This window comes from Chiloscyllium plagiosum, unplaced genomic scaffold (assembly GCF_037043375.1).
Source record: "Chiloscyllium plagiosum isolate Xiang-an unplaced genomic scaffold, Cpla_swu_hap1 HiC_scaffold_21, whole genome shotgun sequence".
In the NCBI taxonomy this organism is placed as follows: domain Eukaryota; kingdom Metazoa; phylum Chordata; class Chondrichthyes; order Orectolobiformes; family Hemiscylliidae; genus Chiloscyllium; species Chiloscyllium plagiosum.
In genome coordinates this window covers 52668370-52688850 of record NW_028270159.1, presented here as the reverse complement: position 1 = coordinate 52688850, position 20481 = coordinate 52668370, and the positions used below count along the sequence as shown (strand labels likewise).

At 43.1% G+C, this 20481-nt stretch overlaps 1 protein-coding gene across 1 annotated transcript; it reads right to left on the bottom strand.

The window, feature by feature from the left end:
• Positions 1–475: 475 nt before the first annotated feature.
• Positions 476–9753, bottom strand: LOC122564705 (tubulin beta-4B chain-like). Its single transcript, XM_043719821.2, has 4 exons — positions 9697–9753; positions 3918–4026; positions 3727–3837; positions 476–1663 (listed from the first exon to the last, which is right to left on the bottom strand). Exons 1-4 carry the CDS (start codon positions 9751–9753, stop codon positions 603–605), a joined length of 1338 nt encoding a protein of 445 aa, XP_043575756.1. The 3' UTR covers positions 476–602.
• Positions 9754–20481: the final 10728 nt, after the last annotated feature.

Sequence of the window (20481 nt, the reverse complement as noted above, 5' to 3'; positions counted from 1 at the left end):
AAGAGCTGTTCATCGACTGGGTGCAAGAATGTTACAAAAAGTAAGTAGCAGCTGAAAGCCATTTAGCAAAATTATTTCTCATTGATTGGTGTCAACTAAATGTAATGCTGTGTTCACTCAGTACTACCCTTTGTTGAGGTACACAATGCATCACTGCCCACACGGTATTTCCTTTCTTCCTGATGGTGGAATATGAATGAAGTTTTATGCACACATTGTTCATTCACTGTGTCATACACCTGCACACACATGAGTGCTGGGGAAAAATAAGCACTTTTGCTGTTGTTAGGTGGCAGTGTGGGAGTTAGAGAAAAAAAAAAATGCAGTCTGGCCAACATAGTAATCTCACTTGTACATTGTGAAATTATATCATGTACAACTCCAGGATCTTTTATGTTTTACATGCTCTAAATCGAAAACATGGAGAGAAAATATATAAATTAAATTACTATCAACAATTTTTATTCGAATAAAAACCAGTAGTTTAAAAAAAATCAGAAGATACAAAACCACAGAACGGGAAAATAGACAAACTTCAGAAACAGGTCTTAATGTAACAAAGAAAACATGTTTAGAAGTTCACAATATACAAGTCTTTTTATTTATGCAGCCTCTTCTTCACCCTCCTCCTCAAATTCACCTTCATCTCCAACTGTAGCATCCTGATATTGCTGGTACTCAGAAACCAGGTCATTCATGTTACTCTCAGCCTCAGTAAACTCCATCTCATCCATGCCCTCACCAGTGTACCAATGCAAGAAGGCTTTCCTCCGGAACATGGCAGTAAACTGCTCAGAGATGCGTTTAAACAGCTCCTGGATGGCTGTACTGTTGCCAATAAAGGTGGCAGACATCTTGAGGCCTCTAGGTGGGATATCACAAACAGCTGTCTTAACATTATTGGGAATCCATTCAACAAAGTATGTGCTGTTTTTGTTTTGGACATTCAACATCTGTTCATCCACCTCTTTCATGGACATGCGTCCTCGGAAAATGGCAGCAACAGTCAGGTAGCGGCCGTGTCGAGGGTCACAGGCTGCCATCATGTTTTTGGCATCAAACATCTGTTGGGTAAGCTCAGGTACTGTGAGGGCACGGTATTGCTGGCTGCCACGGCTGGTCAAAGGAGCAAAGCCTGTCATGAAGAAATGCAGTCGGGGGAAAGGCACCATGTTCACTGCTAGTTTACGCAGGTCAGCATTGAGCTGACCAGGGAAACGCAGACAGGTTGTTACACCGCTCATGGTAGCTGACATTAGGTGATTCAAATCACCATAAGTTGGCGTTGTCAGTTTAAGGGTATGGAAACATATGTCATACAGAGCCTCATTGTCAATACAGAAGGTTTCATCAGTGTTCTCTACAAGCTGATGGACAGACAAGGTGGCATTATAAGGTTCTACTACCGTGTCTGACACTTTTGGTGAAGGCACAACACTGAAAGTATTCATAATTCTGTCAGGATATTCTTCACGGATTTTACTGATAAGGAGTGTACCCATGCCAGAGCCAGTACCACCACCCAACGAGTGGGTTAGCTGGAATCCCTGCAGGCAATCACACCCCTCAGCCTCCTTTCTCACCACATCCAGAACAGAGTCAATTAATTCAGCTCCATCAGTGTAATGTCCTTTGGCCCAATTGTTACCAGCACCACTCTGTCCTATAAGAAATAAGAGAAAGATAAATTTCTGTCTCTGCAATACAGTACATTAAGAGTTCGATCTCAAAACTCCATTCTATACAATATATATTCTGCTCAAGTTAGCCTAGGTTCAGGAAATCACTGGAATAGATTAATTATTTTAAACACCTCCATTGGAAATTGGCATTTTTATTAACTGGCACCTATGGGACCAGGAGCATGTCAGTTGGTCAAATATTCTGGTTGATCAAGAGGTCCACAAAATCAGTGTAAAAACACACACAAACAAAAAAAAAAAATAAATGCAGTCTGGCCAACATAGTGCATGGTATATACACATCTGTTATACTTTATTTACTACATAATTCACTTAAACAATAATGCAACTTTAACTCAAATAAAACCTATCAACAGAGAGCCTTCTCACTCACACCCTCAACTGACTACTCCAAGATCGTAATACAGGTATCCCCCAAAGTAGAGTGTTCCTACTTACATAAGCTGAAATAGCATAAAGCAAAGAAGCAATTACCATTAATGTATATGGGAAAAAACTTGAGCATTCCCAGATCCAAAAGAAAATGTACCAAATCATACTAAATAACACATAAAACCCAAAACAAACACTAACATATAGTAAACGCAGGAATGATTGAGATAAAGCACAGATGCTCACAGACAGTTCAAAGCTATGGTGTCTTGATGCTGAATGTAGTTCCCAAGGGAGGAGCTTGGCAGCATCACCCTCGCTGCTAGGGGTGCGTGCTGCTTCTGTAACAACTTACTGCAAACAGACGCCGAATGCTATTTTCGCTTTTCACCTTTTCTTGTAAATGCAAAAATCCTCTTCATATTTCCTTCCGTTAGCAAAAACAGGTACTAATTTAGGTCTTTCGAAAAAGTGAAGTGGTGTAAAGCAAACTTTTGAAAAATGGTGGATACCTGTAATACATGACTTACTGTATTTCAGGTACATAAGTTTTACCAGTTAATCAAGATTGCCATTGAGTATAGGAGTTGTGACATTATGCTGTGGTTGTACAGGATGTTGGTTTGAGTACAGTTCTAGACAACTGGCCACAGGAAGGATATTAAATTGGAGAGGATTCAAAAAAGATATAGAAGGATGTTGCTTAGACTGGAGGTTTTGAGTTGTAAGCAGAGGGTGGAATTTTTTTTCCATTGGAGCATACGAGGTTGAGCTGTGACCTTTTAGAGTTCTATAAAATCATGCACGGAATAGGTAAGGTACATGGGGAAAAGATCTTTTCCCCAAGATGAGGGAGTTCAAAACTAGATGCACATTATGAAGGAGCGAGGAGAAAGATTTAGAAGGGATCTGAGGGGCAACCTATTTCTCACACTGGATAGTTTGTATGTGGAATGAACTGCCAAAGGAAGTGATAAATGAGGTACCGTGAATAGGACAGGCTTATTGGATAGGAGTCAAATACAGGTAAGCAGGACTAGTTTAGTTTTAGGAAACTTGATCTGCACAGATGAGTTTGTTCAAAGGGTCTGTTTCTGTGCTGTATGACTCAATAAGGTACCTGTTAAAACAGTCTGCTATAGCAGTATTTCCTCTTAGGCAATTGTTAATTGGAAAACCAAATTATAAGCTTCAACAATCAAGAAGAGCCTACTAATTTACAAAATTGAGAGAGATGGAATCAAAGTAAGAAGTAATTGATATACAAGTTAGGGAAAATTCTAGTTAATTTCAAACAAAATTAAGAAAGAAACCGGTTTTAATCATCACAAACAAACAATTTGGGAAGAATAAAGACTGCCAAAGTTAGATCTTCTCAAAGGACCATATAATTTTCATAAAACTCAATCATGCTCTAATCTCTTATCGTTTTCTTCATGAATACAGCAGATAGTAAACTGGATAGCAAAGGTCACTACTGTTGCTGTGCCTGGAATAGTTCAGCAGTTTCTGTAGAGTCTCCTGTTAATAAACCACCCATCAAGAAATACTGGAATAGCTGCCTGAATAAATAAGTTTTCAAAAGTAATTGTCCCATAACAATTAATGTCATTCAGCTTCAGGTTGTCAATTTCATGAAATCTTTACCTACCAAACACAAAGTTATCTGGTCTGAAAATCTGCCCAAAGGGTCCTGAGCGAACAGAATCCATAGTACCAGGCTCCAAATCCATAAGGATTGCTCGGGGTACGTATTTACCACCTGGTCAAAATATAAATTATAAGATACTGCAATGCTCATAACAAACAAATTACAGCCAATTATTTTAAACTAATTAATACCTGTAGCCTCATTATAATACACATTGATTCTCTCAAGCTGCAGATCACTGTCTCCATGGTAGGCTCCAGTGGGATCAATGCCGTGTTCATCACTGATGACTTCCCAGAACTAAAATAAAAGCAACAATAAGAATACAACCATCAAGTCATAAGAAATAATTAGAAGTAGCCTTTATTCCGTCTCCAAAATCTAAAAAACAATTCTACATCTTTATCATAGTGTAGCATCCACATGATTAATGATACTAGATACTGATTCTGGAATACTTGTGATAGTATATGTTTCAACAGTGACACAAAAGGCATCAATCTTGGTTAATGCTTGTGTTAAGCTTTACTAATTGTCCCTTCCGGAGAAACTTGTTTAATTCGAAGTTCAAACATGGGAATCCCAAAAAGTCAGAATAAAAAAGACTTTTCACCAATCTGGTTTATTTTACTCAATCACAGCAGATAATACTAGATACTAAAATATCTGGTCAAAACTCATTAGATGAAATGGCTGAAGAACTAGGACGTGGTGCACAAATAAGTACTGATGATCTGAATCTAATTATGATTCTTTCCTATCTGGGCATGGTTAAAGTATGCCTATGATGGGAACCATGTCAGCCAAACTTGGATGAAATGTTCCATGTTTTACACTACCTGTAAGTTACCAAAACTACAAACTATTAGTTGATTGTAAATCTTCATTTGTTTACAGCACAGGTCCATCTAATCCCATCAAGCAAATAAATTATAGCCCCAGTTCCTGAGGAACTCTCAACCAACAGCGAATTTCTAATTCTTGCAAAATGTAGACTGTAATGTTACGCTCAGAACATGGCAGCAATGAGGATGATTACCCAAAGGTCACATTGATATTATGTGACCACTCACAAAATGTAGGAATAGATTTCCCCATGAAGTTCTGTCAATTCAGGTCATCAAAAGCAAGGGCATTTCTTTTTGAAGGTACAAAAAGTAATTGCTGGAAAATCACAGGTCTGGCAGCAGCTATAGAGGAAATCAAAGTTAATGTTTTGGCTTCAACAACCTTTCTTCAGAAAGATGCCTTTTAATAAGTGTCAAGCTAACTCAATGTTAGATCAAAATACAATCAATCATTTGCAACACATGAAAAGTGAATTTTGCTGCTAGATAGACTGTACTCTAAATGGAGTCACAGGGAATGTGCAATGCATCAGCTCACATTATGGTATTTGTGCCTCATACCCCTCTTTGGGCAATGTTGTTTTTCAAGTGATGATTAATTACCATGCCATTTATCTTGGCAGTGTCAATAAATTGGCTCTTTTCTTTTGGGTGTGTATATAGATTTACCAGAATGGTGCCAGCATTCATGTCTTTATGTGGAAAGATTGAAATTCTTATCTTTGGAGCAGTGAAAGGCTTGGGTTTTCAAAATTGTTAATTTTGATGGAGAAAATCATAAGCATCTATTACTAGTTAGATTTTCTTTAAATACAAAAAGAGTCTAGATTTGAAATGCAATGCCTGACAGGGCAAAAGAAGCAAATCAATGATGGCTGCGGAGAATGGGATAGATACTTCAAAAGAGAAAAATATGCACATATATGGGCAAAGAACAGTAAGTGGTCTTTCATGGAACACTCAAACGGTCTCCTTTAGTGCTGTACAGTTCAGATTTTATGGCTTAAAACCGGTCTGCTTCGTGCCTAAAAACACCAATAGATATAAACACTGTCCTTTCATATGACATTGTAAGTCTTCTAACAGGCTCATCACCATCAAAAACAATTCCAACCAAGGTATCCATATTGAATTATTACTCCTTGGCCTCTCTGCAGTCTTTGTCATTCAACTACAATGCCTTCTTTCAAAACTCTGATACATTGAGTAGTATCCTAGGACAGTCCATGCTTCGTCCTTCCTCCTTACTCAATTGCAACCATAGCACATCTAGATAATCGTTTCTAGCCTCAATCACTTCTGCACGGTGGTTAGGATTGCTGCCCCTCAGTGCCAGACACCCGGCTTCAACTTCCCACCTCGGGCAATCTTTGTGGAGTGTGCACATTCTCCCCGTGCCTGTGTGGATTTCCTCCAGGTGCTCCAGTTTCCTCCCACAGTCCAAAAGATGTGCAGGTTAGGTGAATTGACTATGCTAAATTACCCGTAGTATTAGGTGAAGGGATAAATGTAGGGGAATGGGTCTGGGTGGGTGGTTCTTTGGAGGGTCGGTGTGGATTTGTTGGGCCAAAGGGCCTGTTTCCACACGAAGTAATCTAATCCATTTTTGATCCACTTGCCTTCATTGTCCCTATCAGGATTAGAGTGGTGGTGGAAAAACATAGGTCGAGCAGCAGAAAAAAAAAATGCTTCAGGCAGGAGCCCTCCATTTTCCAGCACTGCTCTAATATGCAGTCCTCACTTTCACCTTCACTAACCCTATGCTGGCACTAAGGCATGGATTAAGATAGTTTTATACTACTACCTTTCCTTCATTCTACTCCTCTGCAATGCAAGTCAATAATAAACCTTGAATGAGTCACAACTTCTTTCCCTTGAGCACTAGGAAGATAGCAGCCATCATTTTCAGCCCCTAGCCATAGACTCAAGTCTAAATAATACTGTTAACAACCTGCATGCCTTGTCCCACTCCAAGCTCATCTTCCAACCTCTATCTCAATGACCACCTATTTCTAGTCTCCAATCAATCAATCTTTAGCCAAATGCTGTCGAAATCCAAAGTCAGTCATAATTCTCCTAATAATCTCCAATGCCCTGTTTTCCCTCTGGTTATCAAAACCTTCTATTTTCATCTGTCTGTAAGCCTCAGTTTCACTTTCAGCAAAGACCCCAGGATTCTATGACTCCCAAGAATATAAGCGTAAATAGGCCATTTGACCCCTGCTCCGTCATTCAATAGGACTGATCTGATTGTATCCTAATCCCTCTGTTGTGGCCCTGCTTATTTTAAATCAGCGGTCAATAGATTCAATGACATACCCTCCAGCTGTTCTCTGCGGAAAAAGAAAATCCTTTACCATTTTAAATTAAATACCCCTTTGCATGCATCCCCTTGTTCTTGATTTACCCACAGGGTGAAACATCCTCAATATCCACACTATCATGACCCCACCCCCCAGAAACTTATGCTTCAATAAGATCAACTCATTTATCTAAACTCCGAACACAGACCTGGGCTCACTCAACCTTTCTTCATCAAGCAAACCTCCTACTCAAGGCATCAGAAAAATGTAGTACTTCAGCAGCTGTATTAAAACCTCCCAATTTTTATACTTTTCCAATTGCAATACAAAAAATGAATCTTGTACCTGCCTTCATAATTACCTACTAACCTGCATGATTTCAAGTACAAGCACATTTGTATCTCAGTGAACTTTAGCATCCTGCAGTTTCTCCACTCCCAATTGATATTTTGCTTTTCCATTCTTCCTGCCAAGTGAACAACTTTAATATCACATTTGGACAACTCATTTAACTAGTTTATTCCTTTGTAGAATTTTGTCCTCAACCTGCTTTACAGGATCAAAAACAAAGTTGGCTACAACAGTTGCTCCTTTCACTTACATCATTAATTCAGCTCTAAGTAATCAGGGCTCCAGTATTGATCAATGTCTCACTCCACGTCAAAATGGATCCATTTATACCTATTTCTTGTTAGTTAGCATGCCCTTGTTCCCTATTAATGCCAAAAACCAGGTGGTAACCTTTTGTGTGGCTCTTTACTGAATGCCTTTTGAGGATCCAAATTCATTTCATCCACGGTTTCTGCTTCAGCTGTCTAGGAGCTCTAGTGTGAAAACAGGCCCTTCGACCCAACATGTCCACACCAATCCCCCAAACAGTAACCCACCCAGACCCATTTCCCTCTGACTAATGCACCTAACACGATGGGCAATTGAGCATGGCCAATTCACCTAATCTGCATATCTTTGGACTGTGGGAAGAAACCAGAGCACCTGAAGGAAACCCATGGGGAGAATGCACAAACTGCAAACAGACAGCCACCCACCCAAGGCTGGAATGGAACCTGGGACCCTGGTGCTGTGAGGCAACAGTGCTAACCACTGAGCCACCATGCCACCCCTAAGCTTGGTTCTTACCCAAATCAAAGCTAGTGTAGTTAGTAGATATGATTTCCCTTTCTAAATTGGATTTCTAAACTTCCTGTTACAAGCTCATAACTGATGATTGCATTTTGCCCAATTAGTGATGCAGGTTTAACTGACCTGTAGTTTTCTACTTTGGAAAATCATTCTGTAGATCTTCAAAAGGCAATCAGTACGGTTTCAGAATCTGCAGCACTTGAGTATGACAAGCAACAGAGCCACAATCTATGCGAACACTTTTGGAAATTAGGATGAAGACCCTCAGGTCCAGGGAATTGGTTCTATTTTTCCTCTAATACTATTAGTATTTTTTAAAAATCAGCCAACCATCACTATAAAAGACAATCTGTCCCTTCCTATCAATTCTGCACTATTACCCTCTAAAGTAACCAGTGCACAGCTTTGATTAAATATTACTAAAAGCATCAACCATCTTTTATATTTCATGCTAAGCTTTTAATCTTTGATTAATTTTCAGTTTACTGAAGATTTAGCATCCAGCAGCAAGTTACAGGAAAGCATGACTCCAACAGTTCCATTTGAAATCACTTTATGATCTTTATTGTCCATGTGGGAAAATGGAGGTCAAAAACATGTTAAGAACAATAGCATATACTGGCTGAGGACCACACCAAAGCATTAACTTTTAGCAAGAGCTATGTCCCACTAATTGATTTCATTTCGAATGAAATAATGAGATTTTAAAATTTCCACACATTAAAAAACTGTACTTTGATTAGATGCAGCTCTGAATGAACAGGGTTCAACTGCTGAGAACAATTAATAGGATCTGAACCAGACTCCTAAAGATGAAGCTTTGGCTGTTATCTTGCCTACATTTGATGTCAAAGTTAACAGCAGAGATCCCATCAGGCTCCTAAAGACGCTGACTGAAGTTTAATCTCTCGATTCTGTTTGAGTAAACCAGGCCAGTAATCTGAAGGGCAAACGGATCCGAAACGTTAAGGCTCAACGATCTCGCGGAGTGATCGAGAGTCAAGTGTTACTTGACAAGTTTAAACAGGTGCCTCCTTTTAAGATGACGACAAAAGACTGAAACAGTAGACGTTTGGCTCCACGTCGCACTCGGTAGACTCACTGTACAGAACGTGGCGAGAGCCCCACGTGGATCGCCAACGCGAGAAGACGCACCACGTGACGAAGGCAGCGCACGAGATCAGCTAACACGCCCCCATCAAGCTCGCGCATGCACACGTGACGCCCATCTTCGCGCGCTTTTTAACGGCCGCCGACTCAAATTCAACCGTCACCCAGACCTCACAACCCGGAGCGTCCCATACCACCATCCCTAACACTGAAATCACACACCCACCTCCACCCGAAAACAGGAACCTCAACCCCACTGAGCGCCTCAAGACGCCACAATCCCGCCCCGAAAAGCAGGGAATTTTGTCTAGACTCAACCTCCGTCCCCGACCTACGGTACTTAATCCGGGACCGTCGCCCGATGTCTCAGACAACTACCCCATTGACGGCGCCTCAAGCACTCTCCGAATAGTCAGTTACCACAGCGTATCGCTATTAACGAAAAGGGAAGCCTAGGTGGCTACCTCCCCCCACTTCGAGTAAGACGCCCCATTTACCCCGGGCGGACCCCTTGGGCTATTTCGCCATCCCGTCCCTTCACTGCCTGGCTGGGTGACCCTAATACAGACCTTGGCTCCGATCTGGTTGCCACATTGGCCTGCCTGAAGGTGCACAATCTCTCTCATGTTTCTACCTCCGCCCTAACCTCTCTACTTTCCAGGGAACGATAAACTGACAACAGCCGCTTGCGCTGCTCTTTTATAGAGCGGCTGCGTCACCGCCGCACTCTCTATTGGACCTTCCGACGGATCGATAATTCCATTGGTCTATCCTGATGTCAATTAGATTGCGTTCCGATAGGTTTCCGTCTGTTGGCCGATTATTGGTTCCCTCCAGGCTGAAGGGGGCGAGGTCACGGCCCACCCACGTGCCACTGGGGGCGCGAGGCTGGCAGGTCACGTGCTTGGTAACGTGGTTTTGGACTGTTTTTGAGCGTTGGAAGGTGTTCATGTTCTACATTGTAGGTAAGGTCATGTGAATCTGAAATTGAACATTTAATAATGTTGGAAAGCTTTGTCTGCATTTGTGAAAAGCTAAAGGGTTTGCATTTTAAAGCTCAGATGCTGCCTGTCGGTCTATGAGGAGAAAGTGAGGACTGCAGATCAGAGCTGGAAATGTGTTGCTGGAAAAGCGCAGCAGGTCAGGCAGCATCCAAGGAACAGGAGAATCGACGTTTCGGGCATAAGCCCTTCTTCAGGAATGAGGAAAGTTTGTCCAGCAGGCTAAGATAAAAGGTAGGGAGGAGGGACTTGGGGGAGGGGCGTTGGAAATGTGATAGGTGGAGGGAGGTAAAGTTAAGGGTGATAGGCCGGAGTGGGGTGGGGGCGGAGAGGTCAGGAAGAAGATTGCGGTGCTGAGTTCATCCCTTGTGGTTGGGGGGTTCCCAGGCGGAAGATGAGGCGCTCTTCCTCCAACCGTCGTGTTGCCATGGTCTGGCGATGGGGGAGTCCAAGGACCTGCATGTCCTTGGTGGAGTGGGAGGGGGAGTTGAAGTGTTGAGCCACGGGGTGGTTGGGTTGGTTGGTCCGGGTGTCCCAGAGGTGTTCTCTGAAACGTTCCGCAAGTAGGCGGCCTGTCTCCCCAATATAGAGGAGGCCACATCGGGTGCAGCGGATGCAGTAGATGATGTGTGTGGAGGTGCAGGTGAATTTGTGGCGGATATGGAAGTGTCCCTTGGGGCCTTGGAGGGAGGTGAGGGGGGGAGGCGTGGGCGCAAGTTTTGCATTTCTTGCGGTTGCAGGGGAAGGTGTCGGGAGTGGAGGTTGGGTTGGTGGGGGTGTGGACCTGACGAGGGAGTCACGGAGGAAGTGGTCTTTTCGGAACGCTGATAGGGGAGGGGAGGGAAATATATCCCTGGTGGTGGGGTCCGTTTAGAGGTGGCGGAAATGACGGCGGATGATACGTTGTACATGGAGGTTGGTGGGGTGTTGGTCTATCAGAATGGATAAAATGAGGTACAATAGTAGTAGAGGAATCACCTCTTCAGGGGGTGGTATCCATGTTTCCTTGTCAAATTAGCATTAGAGGCTAAGGGCATAAGGTAAGATTTGTATTCTTTCTGCATCTTTCCTGATCGCAGGATGTTCTGACATGTGTTACAAACAATGAAGCACGTTTTAAGTATCTAACTGTTATGAAGTAGGAAATGTAGTAACAGTACTGATAAATATCAATGTGATAATCATCATTAATGCATTCTTTGATATTTACTGGGGAATAAAAATTGGATAAATAAAAATAAGGATAATTCCTGTTATTCAAAGTAGGGTTTAGGGATTATGTTGGTTTGGGAGATCGAGTAGTTTTACCTCTTATTCAAAAGACCAGTGCATCAGAAATAGAGCACGTCGGCAAGGGAATGACAGAGTGCACAAGCTACTTTCTCAGTCATCTCACTACCCATATCTGCAGAAGAGAAGAGGCTGGGAATCAGTGGAATGTCAATCAACAGAATTGAAGGGAGTGGATATCTAATTTATCCAATAACAGTGTTATATATCAAGTAGGAGAAAGTGAGGACTGCAGATGCTGGAGATTAGAGCTGAAAATGTGTTGCTGGAAAAGCGTAGCAAGTCAGGCAGCACCCAAGGAGCAGGAGAAACGTTGATTCTCCTGCTCCTTCGATGCTGCCTGACCTGCTGCGCTTTTCCAGCAACACATTTTTAGCTCTATATATCAGGTAGGCATATCACATGCAACACTTGTGTTACTTTGATGTTACAACTGAAATATGATCATCTTTAAAATGATCATTTTGAAGTATTATTCCCATGACAGTACTCATTAGTGTCTTTTATTTCCCACAGAATTGTCAAACACCAAAGGTATGTGGTTATCCATGATGGCAACCTGTGGGGTGGTCATTCTTTCTGATGTTGCATTTCTGCAGGGCCATTTTGGGAGACCACAAACCCCTTCAGCTATCCAAACATTATTACCAGTCTAATTTCTGGAATGGTGGGACTGTCCTATGAAGAGAACTTAAGGAGACCTGACCTGTAATCTCTGGTAGGAGAAAGTGAGGACTGCAGATGCTGGAGAGACAGAGTCAAAAAGGGTGGCACTGGAAAAGCACAGCAGGCCAGGCAGCATCTAAGCAGCAGGAGAGAAACATTTCAGAAGAATGAGAGGCTATCTCGTAAAAGCTTACACTCATCTGAAAGGAATGAGCAGAGTAGATGCAGAAATGATGTTTCCCCTGGCTGGGGATCTGGAATCAGGAGACACAGTCTCAGAACAATAGGGAAGCCATTTAGTACTGAGATGTGGAGGGACATCTTCACTTCCCCTCTGCTGAAACCACAGGAATTGACCCTGTTGGAACATTGGAAGTGGAAAGTAAAGATTTTTGGTTGCACATGAAGTTTTAAGACCTTGATGTATCATGATTGGCAAGACAAGAATGGGCAGTGACCAATGAAGGCAAGCAACATTATAGCTAAGAGTATGAAATACCTATTGACATAGTGCAATGACACGGCTTCAGCGCTCTCAGTTGTAATTGTATATTTTCACTGGTGAGATCCAAGAAGTCTGGGAAGCCTGTACATCTACAATTAACATTGAAATAATATGTCCAAATAAGTGACTAAATGTGTTAAGTTACAGCTTACCTTTCCTGAAGTAATTGCTTTCGTTTTGCCAGTGTACTGACATTACATGCAGAGTATGGCAGTTTGAATCCACACCCTCAACCAATGCTTTTTCTCCAGCTTATCAGACATCAAGGAATGTAAGTATGCCAAACTCTCTCAATTTTCCCAAACCCGGTACCCTCAACCCTTTCCATGGCCCTCTCCGGAACTGGTTGGATGCCATTATCCATGTGGCCGCTATAACTGCCAACGCTGTCGCAAGTGATGATGTCACTTCTGTGGAAGCCATTGCCTACGTCATTTCCGCACTCGCCACTGAGCACACCGCGGCCACCTCTGCAAACACCACTGAAACCACCGCTTCCCGAATGCTGCCAAAAACACCACTTCCACAAACGCCTCCTGCAATGTCACTTCCACCCCCACAGTTGCTGCTAAACATTCTACTTCCGCTCCCGCTGACATCACGTACTGTAGCACTGCCAACTATGCTGCCCCTGTGGCCACTGTTGTCTGCACTGCCTCCGTGAATTCCACCGAAAATACCGCTTCTGCGAACACTGCCCATCATACCACTTCCACCCCAGCTGACATCACTTACTGGAATAATGGCGACCATGCTGCCTCTGTAAACGCCACTGAAACCACTGCCTCGAACCCTGCTAAACATGCCACTTCTGCCCCCACAACTGCCTCTGCCACCGAAAACACCATTTCCGCGAACACCACCAAGAACATCACATCCGCCTCTGTGGTTCCAACCGAGTGCGCCACTTGCGTCTCTGCAACCGCCACTATGCATGTCACTTCCTCCAATGATGTCACTTACGTGACCACCCCCACTGTAGACCCAGTCTCCACCTCGGGAGTCAGGTTAAATTGAAGCAAGAGCAAAGCTGGGTTGTGTGCATTGACAACAGATCCATGCAGAAAACAGCAACGCATCCATGTACACGGGCACTTTGACCTACAGGCCTCTACTCTTCCAATGCAAAGAGTTGACCTTCACTAAGTGTTGCAGACTGGCACATTCTAAGGTCCAGCACTATGTTCTGAGGGATGTGCATAATTTTGGGGCAGCTGCTGCTAAGGTGCAGTGGGGAAAGGCCTCTGTCTCAAGTTCTTTCGGCCAAAGTACAATTCAGTTATCCGACTTTCCCGCTGCCTCAAACGTATGTAAATAGTATGTTTCATGAGTAAGAAATGCCTTAGGTTTGTTTGCTGGAATTGTTGGGAAAGTCAAACTCCAATATTTGTCTGTTTTACCATATGCAAAGACTGTACAGAACTAAACTGCTTTAATGGCTATGTATTCATAAAGTCTTATATGCATAAAGTATATTTTTAAAATAAAAATGATTTAAAGTGATTGGCAAAAGAAATGAAGACTGCTTGAGGTAGACCATTTTTATTCATAGGATCTGGAAACTCCCGCTGAGAGGGTAGTGGAGACAGAGTCAAATGTTGCTTTTTAAAAGGAAATTGAATAAACACCTTCAGGGATTTAAGGAAAATGGATTAAAATGAACCTGACGGCCTACATGAACCTAATGGACTAAAAGCCTTCTATTCTTTAAATGTGCTAATCCTAATTCGATACTTATGTCTTTCATATGTGCACTTCTCAACTGGGTTGGTTAATTCATTTTAACTGGATGGCTGGTTTATGGTGCAGACTGACACCAACAGTATGGGTTCTTGCACTCGCTGAGATCGTCATGAAGGATTCTACATCTCAGCCATTCCACCTGATGAAGGAGCAGCGCTCCGAAAGCTAGTGCTTCCAAATAAACCTGGTGGACTATAACCTGGTGGAGTGTGATTTTTAACTTTGTTCACTCCTCTCCTGAGGTGTGCTGGCCTTCAGGTTAAGCAATCATCAGTTTTCTCTCTCTCTAGTAAGACTATGATGACTTTACTTTCTCAGGTCTTTCTGAAAATGGACATAGCATACAGTTATAGAATAGTTACAGCACAGAGGGCGGGCATTTCAAGCATTGCCTTTGTTCTAACTCTCGCCACTCAATGCCATTCCTCAGCCCTATGCCCATAGCTCTGCAAGTTTTTGATGCTTAGTCAATTTCCTTTAAGAAACCTTGATTGAATCTGCCTCCTCTTCTTTGGGGCAGCGCATTCCATGAGATAAGACCAATTTAGGAATTGTTAAGGAGTTTTGTTTCACAATGAATTAACATACAGAGTGATAGTTACGCTCAACAATCATTTAATTAAATTAATACAGGTTTTCACCTATTAATGCAATAACAAATACACGCACTTCCCCAAACGAGTTCCATGAATCAAACTAAATAATTTCTATCTGTACTGCTGTATTGAGTTTTCTAAAGCAGAACCTCAGCTTCTGTTTAATTTCCCAAATCTCTGCCTCAGTTTTATCAGTTATGTCCATAACTGGAAAGAAACAAAGACGGCTGAGCACTGAATGGTGTGAGGAATTAACCAATGACTAGGTTGGCTAACACGTTGCTCATTGTTATAAATCACACAACACCAGGTTATAGTCCAACAGGTTTATTTGGAAGCACTAGCTTTCATAGCACTGCTCTTTCATCAGGTAGTTGTGGAATATAAGATCGTAGGATGCAGAATTTATAGCAAAAGTTTAGTGTGATGTAACTGAAATGATATATTGAAAAAGACCTGGATTGTTTAAGTGTCTTCTCTTTTAGAATGGGCATGTTAGTTTCAGTTCTTTCCTATGTAGATCCCAGAACTTAAAGTTACATTCTCAAGTGAACTTTAACAATAGGTGCCATCTTGGCCCAGATAATGCATTGAAGGTGTGAGGTGCTCTGTGTGAGGCTGTCTGTGTCCCAATGTTCAGACTGGTTCTAATCTAAAAAAGGTATTTTCAGAATCTTGCATGGATTTATGCAGTTTTTGAGCAAAATAAAATGTAATTCTGCAAGTACAAATTCACCCCACAAACTTATGTATGTGTGGGGTGGTGTATGAGTGTTTGTGAGAGAGTATGCGTATGTGTGTGAGTGTAAAGGGGTATAAATCTGTGAGAGGGTAAGTGTGGGAGCGTATGTGTGAGGATATGACAGAGAGCTTGTGTATGAGAGAGGGTCTGTATGAGTGTATGGGTGTGTCGCAGTGTTTATGTGCGTGTGTCTATAGGACATGAGCCCAAGGTCCCAGTTGAGACCGTCCCCATGAGAACCTAACATTGGTGACCCCAATGCATTACACACACACACACACTCCTACAGGCACAGATACTCCTACAGACACGCACACACATTCCTACAGACCCATACACTCACTCTCTCATACACAAGCTCCCTTTCACAGACTTATATCCTTTACACATACACACTCTCACAGTCATACCCCCCTGATCTGCTAATCTAACCATGACTGGGTAGATCAGTAGCAGGTGGAATTCTAAGTAAGTGTGAGGCAATGCATTTTGGAAGAAATAACAATATAAATGTGAACTCAATGAATGTCAGGACGCTAGGAAGCTCAAAGGAATAGAGGGATCTTGGAGTGCCTGTCCACAAATCCCTGAGGATGGCAGGTTGGTTAATAGAATGGTTAAGAAGGCATACAAGATTTGTGTCATGATCAGTCGTGACACAGATTACAAGAGCCAGGAGTTTATGTTGGCATTGTATAAGACTGGTGAGGCCACAGCTGGAGTAGATTAGATTAGATTACATTACAGTGTGGAAACAGGCCCTTCGGCCCAACAAGTCCACACCGACTTGCCGAAGCGCAACCCACCCATACCCCCACATATACCCCTTACCTAAACAAAAGGGAATTTAGCATGGCCAATTCACCTGACCTGCACATCTTTGGACTGTGGGAGGAAACCGGAGCACCCGGAGGAAACCCACGCAGACACGGGGAGAACGTGCAAACTCCACACAGTCAGTCGCCTGAGGCGGGAATTGAACCCGGGTCTCCGGCGCTGTGAGGCAGCAGTGCTAACCACTGTGCTGCCCACTAGTGAGAGAGTATAGGAAGGATGTGATTGTATCGGAGGAGGTGCAAAGGAGATTAATCAGGATATTGCCTGCATTCGAGCAGTTTAGCTATGAAGAGAAGTTTGATAAGCTTTGGTTGTTTGGAGCAGAGAAGGCTAACAGAGGATGTGATAGAGTGTATAAAACCTTTTTTGAGAGCAAGGACAGGGTGAGGATATAATTTTAAAGGGAAATGCAGGAGGTTTAAGAGGGGGTTTCAGGAAAACCTTTTTCACTCAGAGGGCTGAGGGAATCTGGAATGCACTGCCTGGGAAGTTAGCTGAGGCAGGAAACCTCACATCCTTTAAAAAGTACTTGGATGAGCACTTGAAATGTCATGCCATCCAAGGCTATGGGCTGAGTGCTGGAAAATGGCATTAATGTAGATTTAGAGTAGTTTCATCAGTGCAGACTCAAAGGCAGAAGGGCCTCTTCAGTACTTTATGATTCTACATTTCAAAAATTTTCACACCCTTTGAAAAGCTCCAAAAGTCACATGGCAGGGAAATAGAATACTAGGCATGTGTCTTCAAAACAAAATGGGAACAACCCAATTCCATTGAGACTGATTAGGTACTGTGAGATAAGCTACTCATACATCACTAAGGTTAATCCTGCTAGGTTAGCATTGTAGCATCCCTGTAACTAGGTGCAATCAAGTTCCATGCCAAGCTAATCCTGTAATTTTGCTCTGATTTGCAAAGGTAGCTGTCAGTATGCTTACAATTATGGTAAAACTCTGCCCCTTCTAAGTCAGCAGATAGGTCTTCCCAGATACTCCATCTAGATGTCTGAGTCTGGGGAAAATTGTTTATCGTACAGCAGATCATTAAGGAAGATTATTAAGGAGTGCGAGTAAAGACATTTGCTTCTTCTCTTTTGTCATTTTGAGTGTTGCCAGTTGCATCTTGGATGGTTCATTGAGCATGGGCGTCTCTAAAAGTTTCCAAGAAACTAGGCTGCAACAGATCGGGTTTAGATCACCTGACACCAATCTGGCCATTTATTGTCCTAATAAATCAGCATGTCACAAAACCTCCTTCAACAGCTTCTTCCAAATGTATAACAAGGACAAGGCCAGCCGACACATGGGAATATCTCCTCAAGCCACACACCATCTTGATTTGGAAATATATTACTGTTTCTTCAGTATCACTGGGTCAAAATCCTGGTCCCTCCCCATCAGCACTATGGGTGTCCTACACCTCAAGGACTGCAGCAGTTGAATAAAATGGATCACCACCAAATTTGTAAGAGTAAGTAGAAATGGAAAGAAATGCTGGTCAACAATGCTCAAATGTAGTTCAGCAAACACCCTTGCTCTAATATTCTATGCCACGATTAATAATGCCCAGGATATTGAATGCTTCTTCTACATGTAAAAATAATTTTGCTGTCAGCAGGTAATGAGTACATTCAGCTCTTATGTAACATTATTGACCTGAAATATTATGCTGGATTTTAATCTGCAGGTGTACGTGGGTCTAGAAACTGGTAGGGGGTTAAAATCATTTAGATTGACAGTGCATTGGGAAGAAAGTGAGGACTACAGATGCTGAAGAGTAAGAGTTGAAAAGTGGTGCTGGAAAATGTGCAGCTGGTCAGGCAGCATCTGAGAAGCAGGAGAGTCGACATTTCGGGCATAAGACCTTCATAAGGAATGTGATGGGGAAGGGGGCTGAGAGATAAATAGAGGTTGGGTGTGGGGTTGGGGGAGAAGGTAGGTGGGATGGTGATAGTGGATGCAGGTGGGAGGTGACTGTGATAGGTCGATGGGGAAAGTGGAGTGGATAGGTGGGAAGGAAGATGGGCAGGTAGGTCAGTTTAAGACGGCAGTGCTGATCTGGAAGGTTGGATCTGGGATGAAGTGGAGGGTGGGAAGATTTGGAAACTGATGAAGTCACTGTTGATTCTTTGTGGTGTAGGGTCCCAAGGCAAAATATATTCTTCCTCCAGTTGGTGGGTGACATTGATTTAGGAGTGGAGGAGGTCCAGGATTGTGAAGGGGATTTGAAGTGGTTGGCCACAGGGCAGTGGGGTTGTTTGATGTGTGTGGTCTAGAGATGTTCCCTGAACTTTTCTGCATGTTTGCGCTTGGTCTCCCCGATGTGGAGGAGACCACATTGAGAGCAACAGATGTGGTAAATGAGGTAAATCTCTGCTGGATGTGAAAAGATCCTTTGGGCTTTGGACAGAGGTGAGGGGGAGGTGTGGGCACAGTGAACCTAATGAGGGAGCTGTGGAGGGAATGGGTCTCTGCAGAACAAGGGTGGGGAGGGAAATATTTTTTGGTAGTGGGGTGTGACTGTAGGTGGTGCAATTAGTGGTGGATAATGTGCTGTATCTGGGATTTGGGGGGTGGAATGTGAGGACCAGGGATGTTCTATTCTTGTCGCAGTTGTGGAGGGGTGGGGATTGAGAGCAGAAGTGGAAGAGATGTGATGGAGGGCATTGTTGATCACGTGAGAGGGGAAATTGCAGTCCTCGAAATTGGAGGACATCTGGGATGTCCTGGTGTTAAATTGCTCCTCCTGGGAACAGATATCGTAGAGGTGGAGGAATTGGGAGTAAGGAATTATATTTTCACAGGAGGGGTGTGGGGTGGTGGGAGGAAGTGTAGTCAAGGTAGCTGTGGGAGTCGGTGGGTTTGAAATTGATGTTCATGTTGAGTCGGTCACTGGAGACAGAGATGGAGAGGTCCAGGAAGGAGAGGGAGGTGTCAGAGATGGTCCATACGAACTTGACATCAGGGTGGAAACTGTTAGTGAAGTTGATGAACTATTCAACCTCCTTGTGGGAGTACAAGGTGGTGCCCATTCAGTCATCGATGTAGCCGAGGTAAAGGTAGGGGATGGTGTTGGTGTAACTGCGGAGGATGGACTGTTCCACTTATCCTATGAAGAAATAGGCACAGCTGGGGCCCAAGCAGGTGTCCATGTCTACCCCTCATGTCTGTAGGAAGTGTGAGGGTTCAAAGGACACCTTGAGGGTAAGGACCAGTTCCGCCAATTAAATGAGAATGTTGGTGGAGGGGGATCTGGTTGGTTTTGCGGGAGAGGAAGAAATGAATTGAATTTTGAATTGAATTTATTGTCACGTGTACCGAGGCACAGTGGAAAGGTTTGTCTTACGAGCAATACAGGCAGATCACAGAGTTAAGTAGCAAAGGTATGTAAATAATGGGTAAACAGTGGCAAAACAAAAACACAGGTACAGGCAAATGTTATAGTTGTGAGTCCACTCAGTAATCTAACAACAGTAGGGTAGAAACTGTTTCAAAACCCAGATGGTGCGTGTGTTCAGGAGTCTGTACCTTCTCCCCGATGGTAGATGAAGGAAAGAATTGGTAGGGTGGGATGGATCTTTGTGAATGCTGGCGGCCTTTCCTTGACAGTGGACCTGGTAGATGGATTCTATAGATGGGAGGTTGGTGGAGATGTTTAGAGACTGGATGTCCATGGTGACGATGAGGCATTGGGGGCTGGGAAATAGAAAGTCATGGAGGTGGTGGGGGACATGGGTGGTCTCCCGGACATATGTAGGGAGTTCATGGATCAAGGGGAACAGGACAGAGTCAAGACGTGAGCATGTGAACAAATGAGCTCGATGGGGCATGAGCAGGCAGAGACAATAGATTGACCATGGCAGTTGGGTTTTAGATTTTAGATAAGAGGTAGAATCGGGTGGTATGAGGTTGGAGGATGTGGATGGGAGATCCCATGAGGTGATGAGGTTGGGAATGGTTTGGGAGATGATGGCT

Coding starts and splice junctions, on each gene's coding strand:
- LOC122564705 (XM_043719821.2), bottom strand. CDS start 9,753: ATGAGAGAGATTGTGCACCTTCAGGCAGGCCAATGTGGCAACCAGATC. Junction 4,027..9,696: donor GCAACCAGATCGGAGCCAAG/GTCTGTATTAGG, acceptor CTTTTATTTTAG/TTCTGGGAAGTCATCAGTGA. Junction 1,664..3,726: donor ACCAGATAACTTTGTGTTTG/GTAGGTAAAGAT, acceptor TATTTCTTATAG/GACAGAGTGGTGCTGGTAAC.